The following is a 24061-nucleotide window of genomic DNA, read 5'->3' as shown; positions in this document are numbered from 1 at the left end:
CCCCCAACGCCACTCTGTCTCTGCCCCTTACCTTCTCCAAATACAGTCCTACCTTTGTCTTGTCAATGTTTGTTGAGGCTCACTAAATGAGCAGCTTAATATGTACCTAGCTCCCTTTCAACAAAACCGGTACGGGTGACTCAAAATGCCCTCTGATCAATTTATGAGCTTCTAAAATAACACTGCACGCAACACCCCCCCCCCCTAATGTTATGTAATAGAATCTCCTGAAGCGTTCATTCGAGCGTAGACTTGTTTTTCAGACTGTGTCGTCCCCCACCTCGCACATAGCTAGCTGGCTCAATGTCTCATTCTCTGCCCCTTTAGAACTGAATATAATAGTGTGCTGCGGCTGCACTTTCCCCCGAGCGAACCAAAATTATTTATGTTCTCTGGTTTGTTTTGATTGATAGCTGTAAGAATAAAAGTTACTACACGTGTGTGAAAAATGTCGTTTCTTCCGTTGAGGAAAATTAATGTACGCGTACGCTGGTGGATGTAAATGGAGAATGCACTTCAGACATATTTGGGTGGTTAGCGGGTGCTCTGGTGTGGTTTGCTCCTTTTTTCCTATTAAACATCGTCGGTATCTCTGTTTCTTCTTTTCTTTGTATGTTACTCTCTAGTAACAGCTCTGATTTTTGACACTCGCGTGACCTTGGGTTTTTGTTGTACGTGTCATGAAAGTAGTACAAAAGCAAAAGGAAAATAAAACTGCGATCCATTCTGTTGTGCCGACGTATTGTCTGTTTGTCTGTCTATCTGTCTGTCTCCTTCACACATGCCAGAGAGAGAGAGAGAGACATAGAGAGAGAGAGAGAGAGAGAGAGAGAGAGAGAGAGAGAGAGAGAGAGAGAGAATAATGTTGGCACATAGCTTATCGAATGACACCTTCTGACCCACAGTGCCTTACTCTACGCAGACATCGAACGATAATTTGCTTTGACCCGTGTAGTTGGCCCTGATGTAAGGGGGAGGGGGGATTTGAGAGTGGGGCTTTTTTTAGGGGGGGGGGTGCTGAGAATCGCGCTATGTGACTGGGAACATGACACGACACCGTGACTTGCAGGTAACTGGAACACTCGCTTCGTCCGCGTCATTCGAAGCTTGCCTGATTTTTCTTTTCTTGCCCCGGTCACGGAAGGCACAAACTGGACCATTAGGTGGCGTGTACTTTGCTCTCTCTCCCCGCCCCCGCCGCATGTCCACTCCAGGCAAAGGAACAGTGGTTTACTTTGCAAAAAAAAAGTAAATAAATAAAAAACAAACAAACCCCAAACAAAATTAATAAAACTACTACCACAAAAAGACTAAAACAAGCGAACTAACGTTCTCAGAAAATAGCCACAGAAAAAATATGCGCACACACAGGAAAAGATAACATATAGGCCCACACATATTTAAGTATAATAATATTGTAGACTTACGCACTCGGTCCGCGATGCGGGCACGCGCGCGCGCAGAGAGAGAGAGAGAGAGAGAGAGAGAGAGAGAGAGAGAGAGAGAGAGAGAGAGCGAGGGGGAGAGCGAGAGAAAGAGAGAGAGAGGAGGGGGAGAGAGAGAGAGGGGGGGGGGCGAGCGAGGGAGAAAGGGAGAGAGAGAGAGAGAGAGAGAGAGAGAGAGAGAGAGAGAGAGAGAGAGAGAGAGAGAGAGAGAGAGAGAGAGAGAGAATAAAATTAAATTGAAAATGATCCGTCAATCAATGTCGTGGACACGGCATGCTATCCGGCACGTAGGTCTAATTTTTTTCTGACCAGTTTTATGCCGAGGACATTAAAATTCGGTTAGAATCGCTGTGATATCTACTAATTGAATTTGATGGTGCTGTTTACCCTTGTCTTATAAATTTGGTCCATTTTTTGTATCTCTGGTGGGTGGTTGGCGGGTGATCTGGTGTGGTTGCTCCTTCTGTTTGTGTTTGTTACTCTCCTGTAACATCTGTAACCTTCGGCTCTTCTAAGACCTAATTTTGCTGCAAGTGACGTAAAAATTCTTACTGAAACAAAACAAAAATTATACCAATTCAGATCTAATGTCACCCCCGCAACCGAACAATGTCCCGTCCAGCCTCCGTATTAGATTAGGGGAAGAACATATTCTTGGAAATTGTTACCTTAATACAACATGCTACAACAGCTGTTTGAAATAAAGAGTAGGTTAGAGACTAACTGTTCAGTTAAATGGCGTTTTGACCTTCTGTGATCTTCCGTTTCTGATAATCATGTGCAAATTCAAGTCTCTCTGTGCGTGGTTGACCCCTTGCAGTTGCGAGCGCCGTAAAACCTCTACGAAAACAAACGCTCTCTCACCCCCCCCCACTTACATACACACAGACATGTTATGCTGTGTTTATTTTTTTACTTGACATCGCGCAATCCCTCCGTATTGAAGAGTAAATTGTGTATTAATATTTACGTTGAAGATATGTTGTGTGTGTGTGTGTGTGTGTGTGTGTGTGTGTGTGTGTGTGTGTGTGTGTGTGTGCGCGCGCGCGCGTGCGCACGCATGCGTTCATATTAACTCGGCTACTTTTAGGCTTTGAAAAAAACAACAGCAACCAACCAAACGTATAAAGCGCTTGTGGAGGCGCGTTGAAGGTGTTTATTTGAGACTGGCATGCACGAGCCTAGCAACATGGAGCTCGTCGCTATGTTTGGAGTCAAACTCTCTGTCAGTATCTGGCACGGGTCGCATGCAAGAAATATCTAGCTACTTAAATCCGATGACGAATTGGGGACTCGCCAGGGCGTATTCCGGATGATACCGATTGAGGCACATACCTGTCTTTCAGGTACAGGATACATTCCGTGGCTCTGGCTGTGGCGTGGTCGTGGGTGGACGCACATGTCGTGCTTCACGTACGCCATCTGGGTTGTTGCTTGGCGTCTTTTCACTAGTTTCTTGAGAGAAGTTGAAAAATGTTGATAGTCCTAGGAATTTCCTCCAGAGGCAAGCAGTTTTTATTGTGCGGTTTCTGCGTTTATCTCCCCCCCCTCCACTCTCTGTCTGTCTGTCTGTCTGTCTGTCTGTCTGTCTGTCTGTCTGTCTGTCTGTCTATCTATCTATCCTCGTGAATGCTTAGAGAGCGCAACTGGCTGGTCCTTGTTCATGCACTTCCCTCTGTTATTTTCGCGTCTGTCTTACTTTTCACTTGTACTAAGTGGCTGCTATTGTGGCTAAGTGCTTCTCTTTACTCAAAAATCAAAGAAAATACCAAAGCAAAACAAAAGGTGTAATACCCAAATAAGCAAACAAAATCCAATCCCGAACAAACCAACCAACAAACAACCACTAAACAACAACAACAACAACAACAACACAATAACACCCCCCCCACACACACACACAACCCCCCCCCCCCCACACCAAAAAGCAACTACTCTGGTGTAGGTTTGCTTCCTTTTTCCTATTAAACACCTATCGTCCTTATCTCTCCTTCTGTATTGTGTTTGTTACTCTCTTGTAACATCTCTAGTCTTCGGTACTTAGATCACCTTATTCTGTTGTAAGTTCCTTTAAAGTCTTACCTATACTAAACTTTTTAAAAAGTACGAACGAAGGAATAGCATACCTATCCCTTTTATATACCCCCCCCCCCCCTCTTTAAAAAAATCTCTTTTTCCCCTTGCTTGTGGTGTACTTTCTATAGTTCGAACATGGTGACCTTGACCATCAATGATTTATTTATAGAGGCACCAGCCATCCATGTCCAGGTGCTGTTTTAGCCTGTAGACCAAGATCAATGATTTATTTATAGAGGCACCAGCCATCCATGTCCAGGTGCTGTTTTAGCCTCTTTTTCCTGTCTGCGGAATAATATTTTTTGGCAATTTATTGGTTCCGCTTCTATGTACCCCATATCTATGGTTCTCAACCTGGAAATCGCCTATAATATGCTGTAATTGCCCCCCCTCCCCCTACCATTTCTCATCACCCACCCCCTTATATTGTCATCATTTATGTTGCCGTCTATGTTTATCAATAACACGATTATGGATTAAGGGCAGTATTAATGATAATTAAGAAAAAAAAACCATCAATTGAATAATGAATAAATAATAAATAAATAAATAAAAAAATAAATAATGCTAATGATTATCATAAGAAGAAGAGAAAGAACAGGAAGAAAAAGAAAAAGAAGAAGAAGCACAGTCATAACATCAATATAAAAAACAATAATACTAACTAAAGAATTGATTTGAGTAAAATAATGAAATAATATTAAAATAATAAATGCAGTAATATTATTATAAATCAACATTTCGTAAAGGACACTACTTGGAATCCGCTGATTGTATGGGATCAGATACTTTGTATGAATACGTTAAATTAGATAATTCAATCCATACAGTTTGGGGTTCTATCTTCAGATCACCATCCTTTTTTTTTTTTTCAAGAGGAAAGCAGATGTCTATTCTCATTTTGTGTTTGATCATTCTATTGAGTTACATCTATAAGACCAATCTCCTCGTGGTCGAACATAGTCTACAGTGAAAGGCATGCAAAGACGTATTTCACGCGTGGCTTTGATAGGAGTGCATTGTTTTATGTAACCGATTGCATTGTTATCGCAACAATGTTAGGTCGTGGGTGGTTGGCTGGTGCTCTTGTGTCATTTGCTCTTTCTTCCCTATCAAACTTTTATCGTCCTTATTTCGATGGGTAGCAGCACTGCTATAGTAACTCAGGTTTTTCAAATTTCACAGGAATAACAAAAAACGCTTCCTGGAATTTCAATTTAATGTGCATCTTCACAAAATAATTCCACGACTTTGTGGTGTTGTTTTTACACACGGCCCCTTTCCTGTTCTCTGGAATATGTACCCCCCCCCCAAAAAAAAAAACCCAACAAAAAAACCAACAAACAAACAAATAAACAAACAAACAAAAAAAAACAACAACAAATAACCACCCCCCAAAAAAACAACAAACAAACAAAAGCAAAAACAAACAAACAAACAAAAAACAACCCAAAAAGCAAAAGCAAACAAAAACAAAACAAAACAACAAACAACAAAGCAACAACGGCAAACAAACAAACCGAAAAACAAACAGTGGTTTTCCCCAAAATCTCATGTTGCGATACTCGAGCTGCTATCCCGCGATTTCTCTTCTTTCTTTTCTTTGTATGTTACTCTGTAGTAGTAACACCGCTATTCTCCGGCTCTTATAATAATATGACCTATTTGTTTTGCAAGTGCCATAAAACTCAAACTCAAACTAAAGTTGTAGGTCAAATTCTCATGACTCGCAGTCAGTGATTTTTTTATGGTTGTTATTGTTGATAATATCTGTCCCTTTCGCAGCAACTATTGATATAGTACGAGTTACTACTTGATAACGCTATCTCTCTCTCTCTCTCGTCTCTCTCTCTCTCTCTCTCTCTCTCTCTCTCTCTCTCTCTCTCTCTCTCTCCCTCTCCCTCTCTCTTTCTCTCTCTCTGTCTGTCCCCCCCCCCTCTCTCTCTCTCTCTCTCTCTCTCTCTCTCTCTCTCTCTCTCTCTCTCTCTCTCTCTCTCTCTCTCTCTCTCTCGCTCTCTCTCGATTGTTGTTAAACACTGCATTGTAACACATGTAAATATTGTGTTTATGTCCTGTTAGACACGAAGTTTACGTTGGGGGTCATGTTTCTTCGATAACCCACTTATCCACTTAGTTGAAAGGGCTGTAAAACATAATGTATACTATTTATATATATGTAAAACATAATGTATACTATTTATATATACACATGGTTGTTTTTTTCCTTAACCCCTCAATGCATCCATAGCCTGTTACATCGAAGACGGCAGACTGAGAGCCACCAATCTGTAATAACTAACGTTTTATTGTAAGTAAAGTGGAGCTCGTCACCAAAGTAACCGACATTCAGTGTGGGTGAAAAAGTAAGACGTACAGACAGATTAAAAAGTAATAGAAATCATAAAGAAGTAGAACCTACCACTGCGCCCTCCAACTGCGCATCTTCTGAGATTGAGTCCGTGCGAACAACCAGCCCAAAGAGTGACATTGGTTGGGACATGTTCTACATTGTATTCATTTTTTATACTTGTTATTAACGATTAGCTGTGGACTTCCAAGGTCAGTGGGTGGTTGACGGGTGCTCTGGTGTGGTTTGCTCCTTCTTGCCCATCAAACATCTATCGTCATTATCTTTCCTCTTTTTGTGTTTGTTACTATCTCGTAACAATTCTAATCTTCTGCATTATATTTGACCTTATTGTACTGCAAATGCCGTAAAACTCTTATTAAAACAAAAGACTGTCTCGAGATTTAAAAAAAAAGCCTGTGAATCGTACTCACTGACTTTAGTCAGTGGCGTCTCTCAGGCCACGACCATGAGCCTTGTGACTTGGGCGGGTGTTGTGATATCAAGGCCTTTCTCTCGATCTTGAACGAGTGCGCAGTTCGATTGTCCTTAAAGGCCTCGTCCATTATGCAAAAGAGCGTGTGCATACGGAGCTGGAGGTCAGTGTCCACGATGTTAACATTGAAAGATAAAAGGAAAGATACAGTGGCTCCTATTGGTTGTAAACGTGTTGTATATCTTTGGATTATTTAAATTCCCCATAACCTTCAAGTTTCGCCATGCTTTATAAGTGAAAGTCAATTACTGTACTCGTAATTGTACTTATGTTGTGGTTGTCCGTGCAAGACTGGAGGATTCGTTGCTTTCTGTCCGAATGTATGTTGTTCTTTGGGCTAATGTCTGTTGGTCTCCCGCGAGGTTGGTAGATGCTCGTTTCATTTACTGGTCTGAACTGCTCGTTTCGCTTACTGGTTTGAACTGATCGTTTCGTTACTGGCTCAGGTGTTGTCTGTACTTTCTGCATCCTCTGGGTGTTTCTGATCTTTTTGTCGTGAAATGGAACTGTTGTTATAATGTGCATTATAAAATAGATTATTAGACTATTCAGCAGGCGGCGATAAATCGATTCCCGGTATTCAATAGAACTGCAGTTGGGCAAAACGGCGCCTCGGGTAAATCCTACTTCTGTACTTCCTCTTATCTGTCTGTCTGTCTGTCTGTCTGTCTGTCTGTCTGTCTGTCTGTCTGTCTGTCTGTCTGTCTGTCTGTCTGTCTGTCTTTGTTGATGAGCTTTTCTTTTCTCAAACAAGCATATAGAAACCAGATGTTTGTCAATTCCAATACGCGTCTACCTTTGGAAAATAATTTCAAGTCAAGCTTGCCGTGCGTCAACAAGGCGATTTTCGTACAGTCTTTGCATCGTTAACTCCTGACATTCGTCGTAGCTGAGAATGAGTGACGGTGATAGAGTCAAGGAAACTGATAGTTAATCTGAGTTAAGCATAGACGCCAAGCAACAAATACATTGTACCAGGAGTAGTGTGACTTGCGGCTGTATGGCCAGCGATACTGTTAGGTCCTATTTGTTTTGTTTCCCTCTGTTGTTTAACATCTCTTATTTTTTCTTTAGCGAGCGCTAAATTACCGTTATATTATGAAGGCGTGCTTCTTTCCTTTGTTAAAAAAAGGCCCGAGTTTATTTGCCGTGATGGGCGATCTCTGCTATAAATTTTTTCTCTAGTTACACATGTGGACCTCAGCATTGTAAGTTGCACTTTGATAGTTTTTGCAGTCTTTTCATTTCGTGGCCTCATCTGCAGAGGTCAAAAGCAGTGTGTCTCTGTGTGTTAAAACCTGACGCTCGCGACCAAGTGCAGTTAACGTGATAGTGCAGTGGGCACGCTGTGATCACAACGCTGTTCCCAGGACACTTGTACTCACACTTAAGGCAGGGTTATAAAGGCCTACAGATGCACACACTCGCACCCACCCACGCACGCACCCACCCACGCACGCACGCGCACACGCAGACATAGATACATGCACACATAATATACGCATTATTGTGGCTGAGTGGTTGGTGAGTTCCGACTCACAAAATTTAATGTCAAGCTTGTTATGTCAATGACACGGTTAATGGTTGTGTGGTCGCTGGGATATGTCTTTATGAGCAAAGCACGACGAAGCTGGTTAACAGAAAGGGTGCTGCAAAGTGGCGACCTGCAGTTGTTGTTTTTTTATTGTAGTGTTATAGTATATTTTGCATGTATACTGTAACATTGTTGGTTTTATTTTCTGTATGGAATATATTTGTGCTTGTGTTTACTCTTATGTGTATATCGTTGTAATGAAGTTTACCCAGGTGATCAGTAAAGTGGAACTTATTAATAGGTTTATTTATAATCTGCACTGTGCTGATTGCGTAAATGAGCGCCAACTCCTTTTATTCACAGTGTGCACATAACACATACCATGCTTGTAGTCAGAAACAAGCATGTCGTGTGACATATACCTATTGTACTTGTCCTACAACAAGTTTATTGTTATAGTTATACCTGTGCGGGAAATGAGGTTAAAGTTTCTCAGGGCTTGTAGTAGTTGCGGGCATAGGCAACAAATTACAATTGATCTATAGCCGATTGCTGTTACTTTTTTTGTTTGAATAGAAAGATTGCAAACTTTGTACTATAAGTGCTGTTTTTTAAAAATCTGTTACTGTCTCTAACATTATGCATGCATTGTTTCCTGAGTTGTTCTCCATCTCCCATATATTCTTGCTGATTCCCTGTTTGAGACGTGTGTATTCACACATGGGATAGATGGCTCATTGATAATTTGTTTTCAGGAAGCCATATTCAACTCAGGATGTTATTAGAGGCAGAGGGTGGAGAGTTGATATCTGGATATGACTATATCATCATGTGTCAAAATGCATAAATTTATGTTTGCCTATTTTTGCTTCATTTCAGAGACATTTTGGACTTAAGGCAGAGGTACATCGGAACTGTAGGGCAGGAACCAGCATTGTGGACAGTTACTCCAAGAACTTATTGAAAACTCAGTACTACATGAAGAGACAATCTTAACTTCTTCGGTAGTGAGATTCTATTTTTCTTCCAAAAAAGATATCAGTTAACAGGGAGGCTTAGATTTCTTCTGTCATCAAGACGAGGGGAGAAATCGAAAAGGAAAAACAAATATAAACTACTGTTTGGTGTCCAGATCCAGCAGCAATGGGAAAGGGTGCGCAGGGAGAAGCAAACGGCTCTGTGGACGTGAGTCGTCCTCTGAAGGAGTTCACTTGGGATGAGGTGCGTGAGAAGACTACCAAGGAGTGCCGCTGGCTGGTCATTGATGGCGAAGTCTACAACATCACCTCGTGGGCACGCCGCCATCCTGGTGGCACCAAGGTCATTGGGCATTATGCTGGCCAGGATGCCACGGTGAGTTATGTTATGATGAGAGACTTCTATTTTCTTCTCACAACAAGAAGTTTGCTTTGGAGCAGTTTATTGAAGAAAAAGGCATTTTCTCTCTCTTGGTCTCTGTCTCTCTCTTTCTCTGTTTCTGGCTCTTGCTCTTGCTCTTGCTCTTGCTCTTGCTCTTGCTCTTGCTCTGGCTCTGGCTCTGTCTCTGTGTCTCTCTCTCTCTTTCCTTTCATATTTTTCATCCTTCTATTTATTCTCTCCCATTTTCTCTCCACCCCTCTCTCTTTCCTCTCTTCTTCTTTTTATTCAATCTTTTTGCCTGCCCTCTCACTCTCTCCCATTTTCTCTCCACCCCTCTCCTTCTTTTTATTCAATATTTTTGCCCGCCCTCTCACTCTTCTCCCATTTTCTCTTCATTTCTTTTTCTCTCTCTGTCTCTCATGCATCCCTCTCTCTTAGTCACTGTTATCCTGCACTCAGCCTTGCTCAATCATTGGTTCAATTACTTACTCTCTCACTCTCTCACTAACTCTCCAAAATTTACATCTGTATGCCAAGGAGTCAACTTCTTGCCCATTTTTTTTCCTCAATGCTGCGGACATCTTGATTGGTTAATATGAAGCTTCCCCTTTATCCATGAAGATTCTCAGTGCAATAATGCCTCATAGCTCTTGAAAGATTTCAGTTTCTTCATTTTCATTTGAATGCTCCTGCGTATTGCCTTTTGATTAAACGTTTGACTCTAAAAGGACAAAGGGGACACATATTTTTGTCCAATTAGTAAACAAAAGGAAATGTCACAGCTCATATAGAACCCTTATACTTAATTCAGAAATGTGATTAAGCATATTTCATAACGAGCATGTTTTTGTCTGACTTTATAACGTTTAGATGAGGAAAACAGAACGAAAAAAAATCTGTCTTAATAATGAAATTACACTTGTACAGTCGAACCTGCCCAGACGGCCACCTCTATAAGACGGCCACCTGTACAAACGGCAACTTTTTTCTATATAATCTAACTGTGTGAAACGGGCAACCGTCCAACGCGGCGTGGCCATCTTATTTTAACACACAACCCCTATCACACTAAACAATAACACCTCTCTTAGACGGCCACCTTAGTGACTCCATTACGTTTTGTCATAAATCATGCACTGGGCCCTGGTGTTGTGGGCGAGCCGTCATAATCCAATCACCTGTCGTTGTTGTTAGGTAGTCCCTCCAACCGATCATGTTGTGTAGGCTCCTCCCACTGCTGTCCAATAGGTAACAAATTTTCAGCTGCTGGTGAGGTAAGCGTGTGATCCCTCATAACCCTTTAGCCTTGCCCAGAACTCTTACACAAATCGTGAGATCACTGTTTACCCAGTCTGTAACAAAGTAACATGAACTTGTGACAGAAGCGTCACTCGTTCTCCGAGTGGTGGCGACCCGTGTCGTGTGTTTGTTTTACTATAGCACTCGGTCCATTTCGTTTTATTGTTACCCTTGCACAAAAGCAGCAACAAAAGAACCCCCAACCTGGGAAAACAACAACATCAACAACAACAATGCTGCCTTTTCGGTTGGGACCTCAGAAAGGAATGGTTTGTTTCTTCATATTGATCAGTCCTGCCTAAGACGGCCACCTGTCTTATACAGCCACTTTTCTCCTTGACAATAGGTGGCCGTCTTACTCAGGTTCGACTGTACTTGTTTTTCGTAAATGCCCCTAAAAAGGTGTGTCTTCTAGCATTTCCGTAGAACTAGAATGTACATTCTCAATGAGGCGCTCACACATATGAATATATTTGACATATATTGTGTCACCTTTGTTACAGTCCTTTTAGTATTTTACAAAACAACTGAAATGTTCATATTGTATGTTAAGAAAATGAAAATGTAGGGATTCAGATCTTAAGATTAAAAGCTTAATGTGCATTTCTTGCTCATTCTAATATTTAAAAAATCTTTGATGATGTTCTTGTGAAATGACTATTTTATTTTTGCCTTCCCCAGGATGCCTTTAAGGCTTTCCACAATGACTTGAACTTCGTCAAAAAGTACATGAAGGCCATCCACATTGGCACTCTGAAAGAGACCCAGAAGGAAGTGAAGCCTATTGAGGAAGACTTCCGGCAGCTGAGACAGACAGCTGAGAAAATGGTAGGTCTGAGATAGATAGTTCAGAAAATAATGGGTCTGAAGGTCTGAAACAGACAGTTGAGAAAATAGTGGGTCTGCTGAGAAAATGGTAGTGAGATAGACGACGGCTGATAGAATGGTAGGTCAGCTGAGACAACAGTAAGTGGGTGGTTGGCGGGGGCTCTGGTGTTGTTTGCTTCTTCTTTCCTATTAAACTTCTATCGTCCTTATCTCCCCTTTTTCTTTTTTATGTTTGTTACTCTCTTGTAACAGCTCTAATCTTCCAGCACTCTTATGACCTTATGCATTTGCGAGCGCCGTTAAACCTCTACTAAAACTAAAAACAACAGTAGGCCTGAGACAGACAGTTGAGAAAATGGTAGATATGAGACAGACAGCTGAGAAGAGAAAATGGTAGGTTTTAGACAAACAGTGAGGAAATATTATAAGGTCTGAGAAGGTAAGAGTTTACATGTTGGATTGCTAGCTACTCTCAAATCTCTAGTTGGAAAGTATTATTTAAACTGACCCTGTAATTTCATGTCTTAAACTTGTTCTCTCAAGTGTTCATGATTTTTAATATGTCTTCTATACTATGTGTTTTCCTGTTTGTCAGCTCTTCTTGGTTGTTTTTTTTTGTTTCTTCTTCTGTTTGTCATTGTTTTCTCTTTCTATCTTCGACTTGCACTGTATAATTTATATGTTTCCGTTGAAATTTGAACTGAGAAAAGAAAAATTGTAAGAATTTTTTTTAAATTACAAGATAAAAATTGGATGAAATGCACAAAAATTAAAGAGATTGCTCCCTCATCTGTCGTTCCTGCATTTTTAATGTATATCACTTCCAACCATTCCATAACCACTGGCCACTAACTACATACATAATGCTCACTCCTCCTCTATTGCATTGGGAGAAGTTTGAGCTTTCACAAAATCTATCAAATTAATTGTATGTTGTGGGCAGGTGTTCTAGTCTGGTTTGTTCTTTCTTCCCTATCAAATATTTATCACCCTTATCCCTTCTTTTTTTCTTTGTATTTTACTCTCTTTTAACACCTTTAATCTTCGGCATTGTGTGATCTATTTTGTTGAAAGTGCCGTAAAACTCTTCCTAAAACTGGAAAAAGACTTATCAAATGAATTGTTTGTGACCAGGGCCTGTTCAAGCCCAGCGTTTTATTCTTCACTCTGAGTATGTTGCACATCCTGTTCCTGGACTGGGCAGCCTGGGCTGTCATGTACTACTTTGGCACTGGATGGGTACCCTATCTCCTCTCTCTCATTTTTATCACCACAGTTGAGGTAAGGCATTGGTTTCATTTGTCTTGAGGCTTATTTTAAGTTTGAGTTAAAAAGGTTGTTTGTTGTTCTATTTTGTATTAAAACTTTCTATTGTATTTGTGTGTTTGTCGGTGCATATCTTTTTCTCAATTTTCCCTTGCCTTTAATATCTCTCTACCTCTTTCTGTCAATTTCTATCTCTGTCTGTCTGTCTGTCTGTCTGTCTGTCTGTCTGTCTGTCTGTCTGTCTGTCTGTCTGTCTGTCTGTCTGTCTCTCTCTCTCTCTCTCTCTCTCTCTCTCTCTCTCTCTCTCTTCCTCTCCTTCTGTCTGTCTATCTGTCTGTCTGTCTGTCTGTCTGTCTGTCTGTCTGTCTGTCTGTCTGTCTGTCTGTCTGTCTGTCTGTCTGTCTGTCTCTGTCTGTCTCTCTCTCTCTCTCTCTCTCTCTCTCTCTCTCTCTCTCTCTCTCTCTCTCTCTCTCTCTCTCTCTCTCTCTCTCTCTCTCTCTCTCTCTCTCTCTCTCTCTCTCTCTCTCTCTCTTTTTTTTTTTTTCTCCCAGTTATGTGTCAAAGAAAGAAAGGTTTCCAGTCTTTGCTCAATGCGTTTTCTTGTTTTTGTTGTACATGTCTGTTTTTTGTCATCTGTTTGGATATGTGTGATTAGAATGTTAGTTTAACTGTTAATGGCAGGCATCATATAAAAGAAATGAAGAGAACGAAGAGCCTCTCTACATCTTCATTTTTACTTGTTGGAAGATAAGGATGCTTTATGTTGACTTGGCAGTTCTTGAAGAGATGTTGGAGACTTATTTAATGTATTTTAAGAATTATTTTGAGAAATACATTTTGTGACTAACTTTCATTTTGTGTATTGTGCTTTTTCCCCCTTTTTAAATAACTTTTCTAGCATCGGTTTCTGTGATATGGATTTATGTCTTCCCTGTTGCAAATAAAAAATAGGTAGCTTCTTTTGGCCCTGCTTGGCAGGGGAGTAAAAAACATTGGAGTTACTCATTTTTCTTGTGACAGCGATGATATTCTTATCTTTGATTCTCTTGATTAAGAGTTGTGCATGATGTAAAGTGATGTGTTATTTTTTAAAATCTCTGTAACCACCATTCTTGTAAGTTTGCAGCACGTGCTTCAACTGCCGGAGACAGGATTGTGGCAGTATGATATGGATGACATATATATATATTATAGCCAAGTTTGATCAATACATACATATATTATGCTGCTTTAACGTCTTGGCAACAAGACAGCTCCTCTTTCAGCGTGACTTCACACTTCTTTTATGTTTTGTTTACCAGGATTTGTGACTTGTCTCTATCATCCCACTGCTCTCCTTTTTTACAGTGTGTGGTTGGATAAGGGCACTGGTGTGGGCTACTCTGTCGTCTTCTCTTCAATCTTACATTAAGTGTAGTCTATTCCAGGAACTAAGTTGCTGTTAAAACTTGATCTACTTGAATTGCATCACGGTAAAAAGTTAAAGAATTTATGCATTTGACACGTTTATATTTGGGAATGAAACAGTTCTTATGCTTTAATCTCAATGGGTTATACGAGATAATCTTTGATTTGACCTAAACACCTTTGGTCTTCGGGAATATGCTCTGTGAAACTGCATCCGTGTTGAACCCCAGATGAATTTTTCCTGTAGTTTCATGCCGTTTGCTAGAAGCATGTTTTAGTAATTGGGTCTAGCTGTGTCCACAATTGGGGGTTCCATGGGATCGTAAGATTATTTGAAGTGTTAGGGTCTGTGAGGATCGTTAAAGGTGTCTCCTGTTGGCAACCATCTTTTGATAACAAGTATCAATGATTCATTTTAGTGTGTGACCTTGTTCAGACTGGTTTCATATTAATTGTAGGTTTCAAAATCTCGTATTACTCTGTGTTTTTTTGCATTCGTCCATCTTGTGTGTGTCTTTTGGATCTATCATTTGATTTTACTTGGCTCTTCTCCTTCCCTTAGCTCCTTTGTGCAAGTGTTTTCTCTTGCTGTGTCATTGTTAACTCAAGTTTTCTTATAGCGCCTGATCAATAGTAAGCTGTTAGCATGTGTGTGCGGGCATTTGTTCTCAAGTGCATTAATGTTAACAGATTGTATATGTGTGAGTGTGTTTGTGTGTGTGTGTGAATGTTTGTTTTATTTTTATGTGTAGTTGCCCGTGGTCAGAAGGTGCCACTTAAGGATCTCACTTCCTTCTCGTCAGTATTTCTATTTTGTCTATTACCTTTTCTTCAACCCTTAATAACAGTTACCGACAGACACACATACAAGTGCGTCTTCTTAATGACTGTTTGTGTTAGTGTGTGTATGTGTAAAGTGATGTGTAGGTGTTATGTGTGTGTGAGTGTGTGGATGCGTATGTGTGCTTGTATGTGTGTGTGCGTGCGTGCATGTGTGCGTGCATGTGTGAGTGCCTGCCTGCGTGCCTGCATCTGAGATACTGTAGGCCAGGCTGCTGTTATTTGATGCACTAAAAGTTCCCCCCATGCCTCTTTCTCAAAGGGTCAGTCCAGCTGGTTGCAGCATGACTTTGGCCACCTGTCTGCATCCAAGTACACGTGGCTGGACCACGGTTTACATTACTTTTTCATGGGCTTTATGAAGGTAACCGCAATAGCCTGCGGCAGCCAAGAACTTCGATTGTCTCATCTTCATCATCATCATCATCGTCATCATCATCATCATCATCATCATTTCATCATTATCATCGCCACCACCACCACCATAACCTGACACTAACAAACATCATCATCTGTGTAGCAGGCAGAGTTGCTTTTTTCTTTTTCTGTCACTCTTTGTTCCTCTCACGCTCTTTTAAAAAATGTGAGGGTTACTTCCTTTGCCACCTTCACAGTTTTTTTACTTCTCCCTTACTTAATTATTAAAAGAAAATATATATTTTTTTCACATAATGGCTGTTGCTCTTGTCGCCTTCACTTTTTTCTTTATTCTTTTGTATATATTTTTTTAACATGGGTGGGCTGTGTTGTGCATAGTCATCATTATTTCACTTTTTCACTTCTATGGAATAAAAAAGTTTGAAAGTTTGAGATTTGGCTACTGTAATCGTTGTCTTCACTGCTTTCCATCATCACTTCTTTGGCACTGGGTTGTATTTTTGTGTGTAATGAATGAAGGTAGTTTCATTCATACGCTGTAGAGACACTGGAGTGTGGGTGACATCTAGTTCTTTGGAGTAGTCACTTATTTATCACAAAGTTTTACCTTTGGAAGGTTTTGTCTCGCGCCTACTCCCTTCCTTCCCTCTTCCGTCACCAGCCTCTGGCTTGGATTTCTTGCTCTTCAGTTCGCACGCATCTTCCTAGCAGTGGCAGCTGAAGTCTGGCCATGTAGCATATTATGTAACTTAGTACCAAAGTTGGAGTGGCTGCTCTTAAGAGGTGTGAGTGTATGTATGAGGATAAAATGTGGCTGTTTTTTATTAAGGATTGCTCCACATATATGGGCCAATGTTGAGTAGATTTAGTGAACAGAGGACGAAAAAAAAAATGTCTTTTAAAGGAAGAGAACTTTAAGATGTTGCCATTGTTGAGGAACAGGACACTCCAAGGTTTCTTTTACAATGACTTTGCTTTCAGCCAAGTTTAAAAGGTGTCCAAACGGGGAAAAACTTAGTTCATAAGTACTAATATTTCTCCGTTAGTTTACCGACCAGGTCTTTTTTAACCCTGTCTTTCCTCAAGAGGCCATATCGCTGTGGTGGGTTACAGAAAATAATAAAATGCTCCCAAAAACAATTTGAGTATGTGTATGAGAGTGGATCACACAGCTAGTATTTGAAGTTGAGTAAGAAACGTTACTTTCTAGCAAAAGATGCAAAAGAGTCGGTCACTCCACCCTCCTTCTGAGTAAGAAACGTTACTTTCTAGCAAAAGATGCAAAAGAGTCGGTCACTCCACCCTCCTTCCTGGCCTGTCCCCTTTCCCCTGAACTGTCCATCCAGAGATATGAAAAAAATTCCTAGTTATTGCTCATTTTAAAAGTACAGAGCATGAACTGTTGTTCAGGAAGATCTTTGTCAGGCTTAAGATATGGGTTTAGAGGGAGAGCTTTAAAATAGATTACATGTTGTTGGCTGGATGAAAGACTCTGGCAAACGCCATTTTGCAGTTTGGTGTTCTGTTGGAGTGTTGCACCCAGCCATCGATATCCTAGCCTTGCTGTTGTGCTCAATTTTCACTCTCAGTAACTATCATATGTGCTTTACTTTGTGTGGAGTTTATATATTCTTTTATATATACTATTTCTGTAATCTCTTTGTTGCTCTTTCTTGTCATTAAAAAAGAAAAAGCTGGTATGGAAAAAAAACAACCCTTGGACTACATAAAGTATTTGATAGTTGTGTCCTTGAATCAAACTGGAAGTTCACGCTGAATTACTGATTAACTGCACCTTGCTGTGAAAGCCTTATTATGCACCATAATTGCGATGTCAGGGTTCCCTAAGCTGTTTAACATTTTTTTATGGTCTGACAAATGAGAAATGAAATTATGAACAGTTATCAGTGGTATCAATCCTATCATGTTGTTCACGGCAGTTCCTTAGTTCACACAGTAAAGTTGTTTTTTTTATGGTAACAACGGGGGTCAATTTACTGAAAGTTTTTGTTGTTGTTAATTGTCCACAATACCCCTGACTTTTGTAGGATTCATGAGGTCAAACTGGTGTGCTTTATTTAGCTTTTTCTTATGGGAAAAGATGTAAAAGATAATTCGCTTTACAAACATTGACAAGTGTTGAAAAATACTGAGTGTAATTTTTCTGGTTTAAGGAATAAGGATATGCTGATAGGTATATTATTTCAAACTGTTTAAATGTTTCTAATAAAATGAAGGAATCTGCCTGTGTAAATGGTATTTCAAAGTTTCTGTCCAAGTATTAGGGTGTGATTTTTGCTTTGTTTTTTGCTTTGTGTGTTGCTAGGATGTCGGCATGGCGAGTAGAAAAAGCATCGTATCAAAACTATCATACTCTGGTTGCTATTTTGTCTCACTTTGGATTGAAGTATTGTAGGTAATGTGTGGCTGCGGAGATAAACAGCATGATATGCCTTGTCCCTATATCGAGGCTTACATTTTGTCATTTCTGTAATTCTTAGAATATTTTTGGTTGTACAAACATTTTTAATTTTTTTTTTTGTTGGTTTCATTGGACTTCTCATTGTTCCCTTAGTCGTAGTTTCTTGTTTCTTTTTCATTCTGGACACTTATTTGTGGCTCTTACAGGTTTCTTTGTTTTTATATAAACAGCTTTATGTAGTGGTACTTTTTCCAAGGTCAGTGGGGCTAATGGCGATGGTGATATCTGTTTGCAAAGTAGGTAGGCTTTCTAAAGCACCATGATGAGTCTGAGGATTTCTTGGCTAGTCCTTGGCACATATTTGAGTGTTGAGTGTTGGCTCTGTGGGAAGGTTATGGGGGGACCATAGCTGACTCTTACTGGGTCAGTCGTCGTAGGTTGGGAAACGAGGGGCACTGTGTCAAGTTTTTGCTGTTTGATAATTAACTGGATGGATTTTTTTTTCAGACAAGCCCTTGGCAAGAGAAACTAATCTCATTGCTCTCTTTATCACATTTGTTTCTGTATAAATTTGTGAAAATTTTGGGGTTTTTTTGCCTTTTCACTTTGAAGCATTTGCTTCCCTGATTTACAGTCTTAACTGGTTGTTTTCTTATAGAAAAATGACACCTATTTTTGGAAGACAAGTGGCGAATATTTACTAGAAAAGGTTTTCTTAAAAGATTTCTATGTGGCAGAAGTAGAAAGTTTTTTTTTTTTCCATAGGCCATTGGCATGTTTTTTTGTTTTTTTTTGCAAAGCAAGAATTAGCTGTATTAAGTGGTATGATGTATATAGTGTGTGTGCCTAGGTAACAAATATTGCTTGGTTATTGATACAGTCCTTTTATTTGTTGACTGCGGAAGATGACACGGTTTGCTCTGACAATGCTAAGGTTTTCTTCAGAGAACATGCTTTATATAGAATACGTCTTCAGTGTTTCCTGTTCAGTTGCACTTCCTGCTCAGCTCCATGTTCTCAAAGTTATACCGGTCTTTCTCTTATGCTTTCTATGCATGAGAATGATTGCTGGTTGCCCACTGTGTCCCCTTTCTCGTCCTAAAACTTTGTTTCTCCTTTACTTTCCAGTGTTCCGTGGTTGTCATAGTGTTGTTGTGCTCCTCCAGGACTAAATCTGTCTGATATAGTGTCATTGATGTGCAGATTTACAATTGTGTGCATCGAGTAGGTCTCGGGAGTTTTTTTTTTTTCTTTCAGTTTTTGCTGATAGGAAGCGTTGTTTCTGCCAACATGAGTCTAGTTTTGCCTGTGATTGTACCAGTCCGGCACAGATTGTGTTGTGGTGTAGTTACTTTTAAATTTTAGTTGGCAAATAGAGAAGGGTGACTGGTTGACGAAAGGTTTGTTGTCTGTCTTGTTCTCAACTACAGTGTTGGTCTTTCTGCTTGACTGCGAGGATGGAGGGATTCCTTTGTAGGCTTGGCTCAGCCACTTTGACTGTAGATTTGTACAAGGAGAGTTTCAGAATGTTTTTTTTTCTTCACTATTTACTATGGTAACAAGAGTCCTGACTGCAGAGTTTTCTTTTATCTTCTCTGAAGTTGAGCTTTTAATTTGATATTTTCAGTCTTTTGAATCTATATTTCTCCAGTGTTTGAATATTTCTGCCCAGATAATGATGAACTTGGCATATATATTTCTCCTCTGTTGAATATTTCTTCCATGTAACTGATGGAGTTGACATATTGTCTCTGTATGATTGGATTCATTCTCATCTCAAAGAGGGATTACTTCTCTTTAAAATTTGTTTTGACTGTTACCGCTTCTGTGGCTAAACGATTTTATTGTCAGCAAAAACAGAAAGCCCCTTTTCAGCCATGAATTAAAGTGTGTTGTTAAAAAAAAAGTGTTTTTACATCGGGTTTAGGGTCAATGTTGTTTTGCAGGTGGTTAGCTTGGGCTCTGATGTAGTCTTCTGCTCCTTGTCATTTTTGTTCTCATTTGTTTCTGGTATAGTGTGATGGTTAATGGGATTGCTCATTATAAACTGCAATTTGCTTTAACCAGTTTGTGACTTAAAAAGTACTTTATGGGTTTGAGGTAAATAGGATAATGTTTATATACTGAATTTATGACAGTGCTTGAGGTTAATGAGGAAAAAAACCCAATGAAGCATGGATGTGTGCATACTTTCACTTTGCATAATGAGCAACCTAGTTAATTTGTTTGACCACTTGTTATGAACACCATGGGAGTCATTAAGCATTGCCTTCCAGGCTTGGCTACAACTTTGCTAGTAGGCTGTGACTGTTTTGAAGCTATTAATAGTGATTTTCCAACTGATTAGTGCAGTAGATTAGGCAGTGCTAAATTACCAGTAGTTGGGTAAGAGGGCCTTTTGTGACTCAGTATTATAGAGAAAGACTCTCTATGTTGACTCTTAGCCTGGGGTTAATATCTCCCCCCCCCCCCTCCAGTTTTACTAAAGGCTCTCTGTACACGCCAACGTCATTCCTTTTATCCATAACCCTCGTTAATGTCTTCACCTTATGCTCCTTTGCGGAGGCCACTCAAGTCTCTTTCCATCCAGTCCCTTATTCTTGATTCTTATCTAAATGTTTTTCATTTGCAATTTAAAGTGGATTGGTAGGGTTAATGGCCAAGCTGACATCTTGTTAAACACTAATAGCTGCGTTGTCCTTGGGTACAGATTGATGTCCCGGTGGATTTCCCTTTGGTATCATTCAAAATGCGCTTTTTCAAAAATGGGCTTTTTACACAAAGCATTTTGAAATTGATGTAAGAATGCTCTGCCTGACTGAGGACATAATAGGTTATAAATAGAGTTCCTTGAAAAAAAGATTTCATTTTAGAGATTTAAAAGAAAACCTAATTTTTTTTGGGCAGCATTGCTCTAGATCTAGATCTAGAAAGAAATTAGGGTGTTTTCAAGTGAGTCCCATTTTCTGGTAGATTAAGCTCTTTTCCCTGAAACTGAACATGCATTTCAAGTAATCAATATATTTTGGCTCTTGAATCATAAAACCCAATGTGGCTAGTCTTTCAATAAATAGTGTGTTTAGACACGTTGTATACTCTCACTATTATTTCTGTCTCTGATGAAGATCTACTTTCATCTTTCTTGTTTCCTGTCAGATTCTTTTGACATTGACATGAAAGGCCGGACTTACTTCTATCTGAGTATTGGAATGTCACTCTTTTTTAATGGAACTCTTTTTTAATGGAACTCTTTTTGACGTTGTACCTTTTCCATTGGTGTAATTCATATTTTATTTCCCTTCGCCTTCAACCTTTTGGTGAGGATCATTCTCAGTCTGCTGATATTCAAGAGAGCTGCTTTTTATTTTTATCTTTGTAACTTGTACAAAAAGATTTGAGAGAGAAAGAAAGGGGGGAGGGGAGAAGAAAAAGAGAGAGAGAAAGAGAGATAGAGAGAGGGAGAAAGAGAGATAGAGAGAGAGTCTCAACTCCAGTTCATATCTGACTGCAGAATGTGGTTGTCAATAGTCTGTTTCCTACCTTACTCCCCAGTACAAAACACCTGTTGTGTGTTTGTTCCTTGTGTGATGTGTGTTCATTGCCCTGCCAGGCCAAAGTTAAATGTTCATCCACCGAGCCTCCCCTCTTTGTGACTGTTGTCCTTCTCACAATCGCCACCGTTTTTTTTTTCGCACACACCCAGTCATCCCCCCATTCCAACCCAGTAGAGTTCCTTCTCCCTATACAGTTGCCATTGTTTCTTCACACGGGCCCCCCAGTAGTGTTGTCCCTTCTGAATTTGTTTAGTCTGATGTGCAAGCGTGCATCCACCTGGGCTTGTTTTAGGACCCGTCGCCACCTCTCTTGTTCGGAAGTCTGCTACTAATTATACGAAAAAGACATTGTCACTAATGGAGCTGAATGTTATGTTTCTGAGAATATCTTGCTGCGTAGTATAGGCCAGGCAAATAGGTTTTTTTAAACATTGAAAAGTTGAAGCTTTTAGTATTTTTTGTTAGGTGCAGGAGACTGTCTTTTCTAACAGTGTAGATACTATGTAACTTTTACAATATCTTGTGCTCTATGACAGGCGCACTTATGTTTTTCTACCAATATAGCTGCCATTGTTGTTTACTTGGCTGGGTGTAATTGTGCAGGTTTAAGGTGTTTGGTCCTGCGGAAATGCCTTGTCCGGAACTTTCAATGGGATGGTAAATCAATCAGCTTTATTGACTTACTTGAGCCTGAGCTGTTTTTCATCCAACAACCATTGCTGCCTGACATTTTGGGATAAATTGAATTGTTAACCACAAAAAGACCATGAGAGCTATCATAATTTTTTTAATTCAATAAAAGAAAGAAAGAAATGGTCTCACAGAAAAAAGAAAACTGCAGCCAATTTGTCAGAATAGTTTTTATTCTTTTTGAAACTGCAATGTCTTGGGGTTATGTGATTTATTTTTTTTTGGCGCCCAATTTGTAATGAAAGTCATCTATAACATCGCGGGGGCGACTGGCTTAGTCTGTTACAGCTAAAGATGTATCGTACATAATTTCACCAAATTTTTAACGAAACAAAACGAGTGGGTCAACTGTTGGCTTGCCACTTCCCGTAGCTTGTTACTGAAAGACACTGGAGATATCGATCGATAAAGCGCATCCCGTAATTACACTGGATCCGGCTTCTGGGCCAGCGGACCCTGATGTGGTCAGCTGACATTGATACACTATTGCTGTTACCATGGCAAAAAAGTGACAGATGTCATGTTGGAAACTCTAGTGCTAACAAAAGTGGTTGGTATACTTTTGACTTGAAATGAATAAAAGCAGCAGCATTCTTCCTTTTCAGATTCTTTGTCTAGATTTTGATGCCAGTGTATTCAGTCATGATGCATACTTGGGCGTGTTTTTACCAGGGATGTTCAGTCTTTTATCTTTATTGAAGACCTCTTTGACTGTGACTGAAAAAATTATTGCCTCTACAAACTGTTTTTTCTTTATATTTTTATAACATTTCTAATTTTCAAACTAGGTCTAGTTTGATTCTACAAACATAATTGTGACCTTTTCCTCATATCAGCGAAGAATCTTTTTTGCTGTGTCTGAAGTCTTCTGACTAATGCAATTTACACAAATTATTCAATTTCGTATTTTTCCCTATCAGTTTCAGGATTGTATATATATATATATATATATTTAACGCCTGGGAGTGTTCATTGTCAAATTCATAATTGTTGTTGATTGAGGTACAGCTTTCTTTTTTTCTAATTTGGCCTCTTTTTAGATTGTAGAAGTGCATCAATTCAGTTCAAACGACCATAAGTACAATTTGAATGCAGCTTCACTACTGCGATCCACAAAAGTCTTAGGGAAAGTAGGTTTTTAAGAAAGGTTTTTATCATGGAGACTATTGTTGAACATGTTGTTCATTGTCAAGTTCATAATTGTTGTTGATTGAGGTAAAACTTTCTTTTTTCTAATTTGGCCTCTTTTTAGACTGTAGAAGTGCATCAGTTCAGTTCAAACCAACCCAAAGTACAATTTGAATGCAGCTTCACTACTGCGATCCACAAAAGTTAGGGAAAGTAGGTTTTGATGAAATGTTTTTATCTTGGAGACATTCTGTAATATTTTATGTTTACATAAAGAAAGGACAATTGAAGTCTGTTTCAACGAGAGTTTTCAATGAACACTCCCTTATTTTGGTGAAAAGTTTCAGCTCGACCCAAGCTTAACATTTCTCCCGACGTGGTGTGGCTCTTGACGTGGCGCTGATTTTTTTTCTCTCCTTTTTTGACGAATCTTTGCATTTGGTTTTTTTTTGTTTTTTTTGCTTTTATTTTTTGTGGTACACATGTCCAGAACGCACTCATGAACCCTTAATTGTGCTGCTGTGCTCTAAGATCCAAGACCATGGAGACCTTCTTTAAACACATACTGTGCAAGGTTACAGATCGCACAGCAAGGTCTCAGCAGACCTGCCCCAGCAACAAGACAGCTTTCTGCGATGTCCCAGTGGCCAGATTGAGACTTAATGTATAAGATTTATCTGAGGTAGCTCTGTATATCTTTCCTGACCAGGCTCAAGTGGGCTACATACAACATGATTTCGGGCATTTGTCCGTATTCAAACGATCCAAATGGAATCATGCCCTTCACTATTTTTCTCTCGGATTCATCAAGGTAATGAAAGGTTGGATGCCTGGTGAGGGAGCATGTGAGCCCCGGCAAAACATTTTTGAAGAGAGTGGAGGAGGGTTTCTCTGCTACAATCAGCACCTAAACAATTCCTTATCTTTGTTCGGCTTTGCTCATTTGTGCTTACAGCTAGCTTTATTTCCCTACTTATCCCCATGACCTAGGC

The 24061-nt window shown here is 39.8% G+C and overlaps 1 protein-coding gene across 6 annotated transcripts in view; it reads left to right on the top strand.

Annotated features, from left to right (window-relative positions):
* LOC101854223 (acyl-CoA (8-3)-desaturase) overlaps window positions 1–24061 on the top strand; it is a 68468-nt gene that overhangs the window by 25866 nt on the left and 18541 nt on the right. For 3 of the 6 annotated variants that reach the window (XM_005090516.3, XM_005090519.3, XM_005090521.3), the window contains exons 2-5: window positions 8778–9251; window positions 11238–11384; window positions 12519–12665; window positions 23779–23880. In XM_005090516.3, coding sequence (XP_005090573.1) covers window positions 9042–9251; window positions 11238–11384; window positions 12519–12665; window positions 23779–23880 — 606 coding nt within the window. In that variant the 5' untranslated portion in view covers window positions 8778–9041. Of the gene's footprint in view, window positions 1–6645; window positions 6727–8777; window positions 9252–11237; window positions 11385–12518; window positions 12666–15159; window positions 15262–23778; window positions 23881–24061 lie in introns of those variants that run through there. The other 3 variants (XM_005090518.3, XM_005090517.3, XM_005090520.3) reach the window with 3 other exon arrangements.

Source organism: Aplysia californica, unplaced genomic scaffold (genome assembly GCF_000002075.1).
Source record: "Aplysia californica isolate F4 #8 unplaced genomic scaffold, AplCal3.0 scaffold00018, whole genome shotgun sequence".
Classification (NCBI taxonomy): Eukaryota; Metazoa; Mollusca; class Gastropoda; order Aplysiida; family Aplysiidae; genus Aplysia; species Aplysia californica.
The sequence above is the reverse complement of the archived record's forward strand: the minus strand, read 5'-3'. Positions and strand labels throughout refer to the sequence as shown.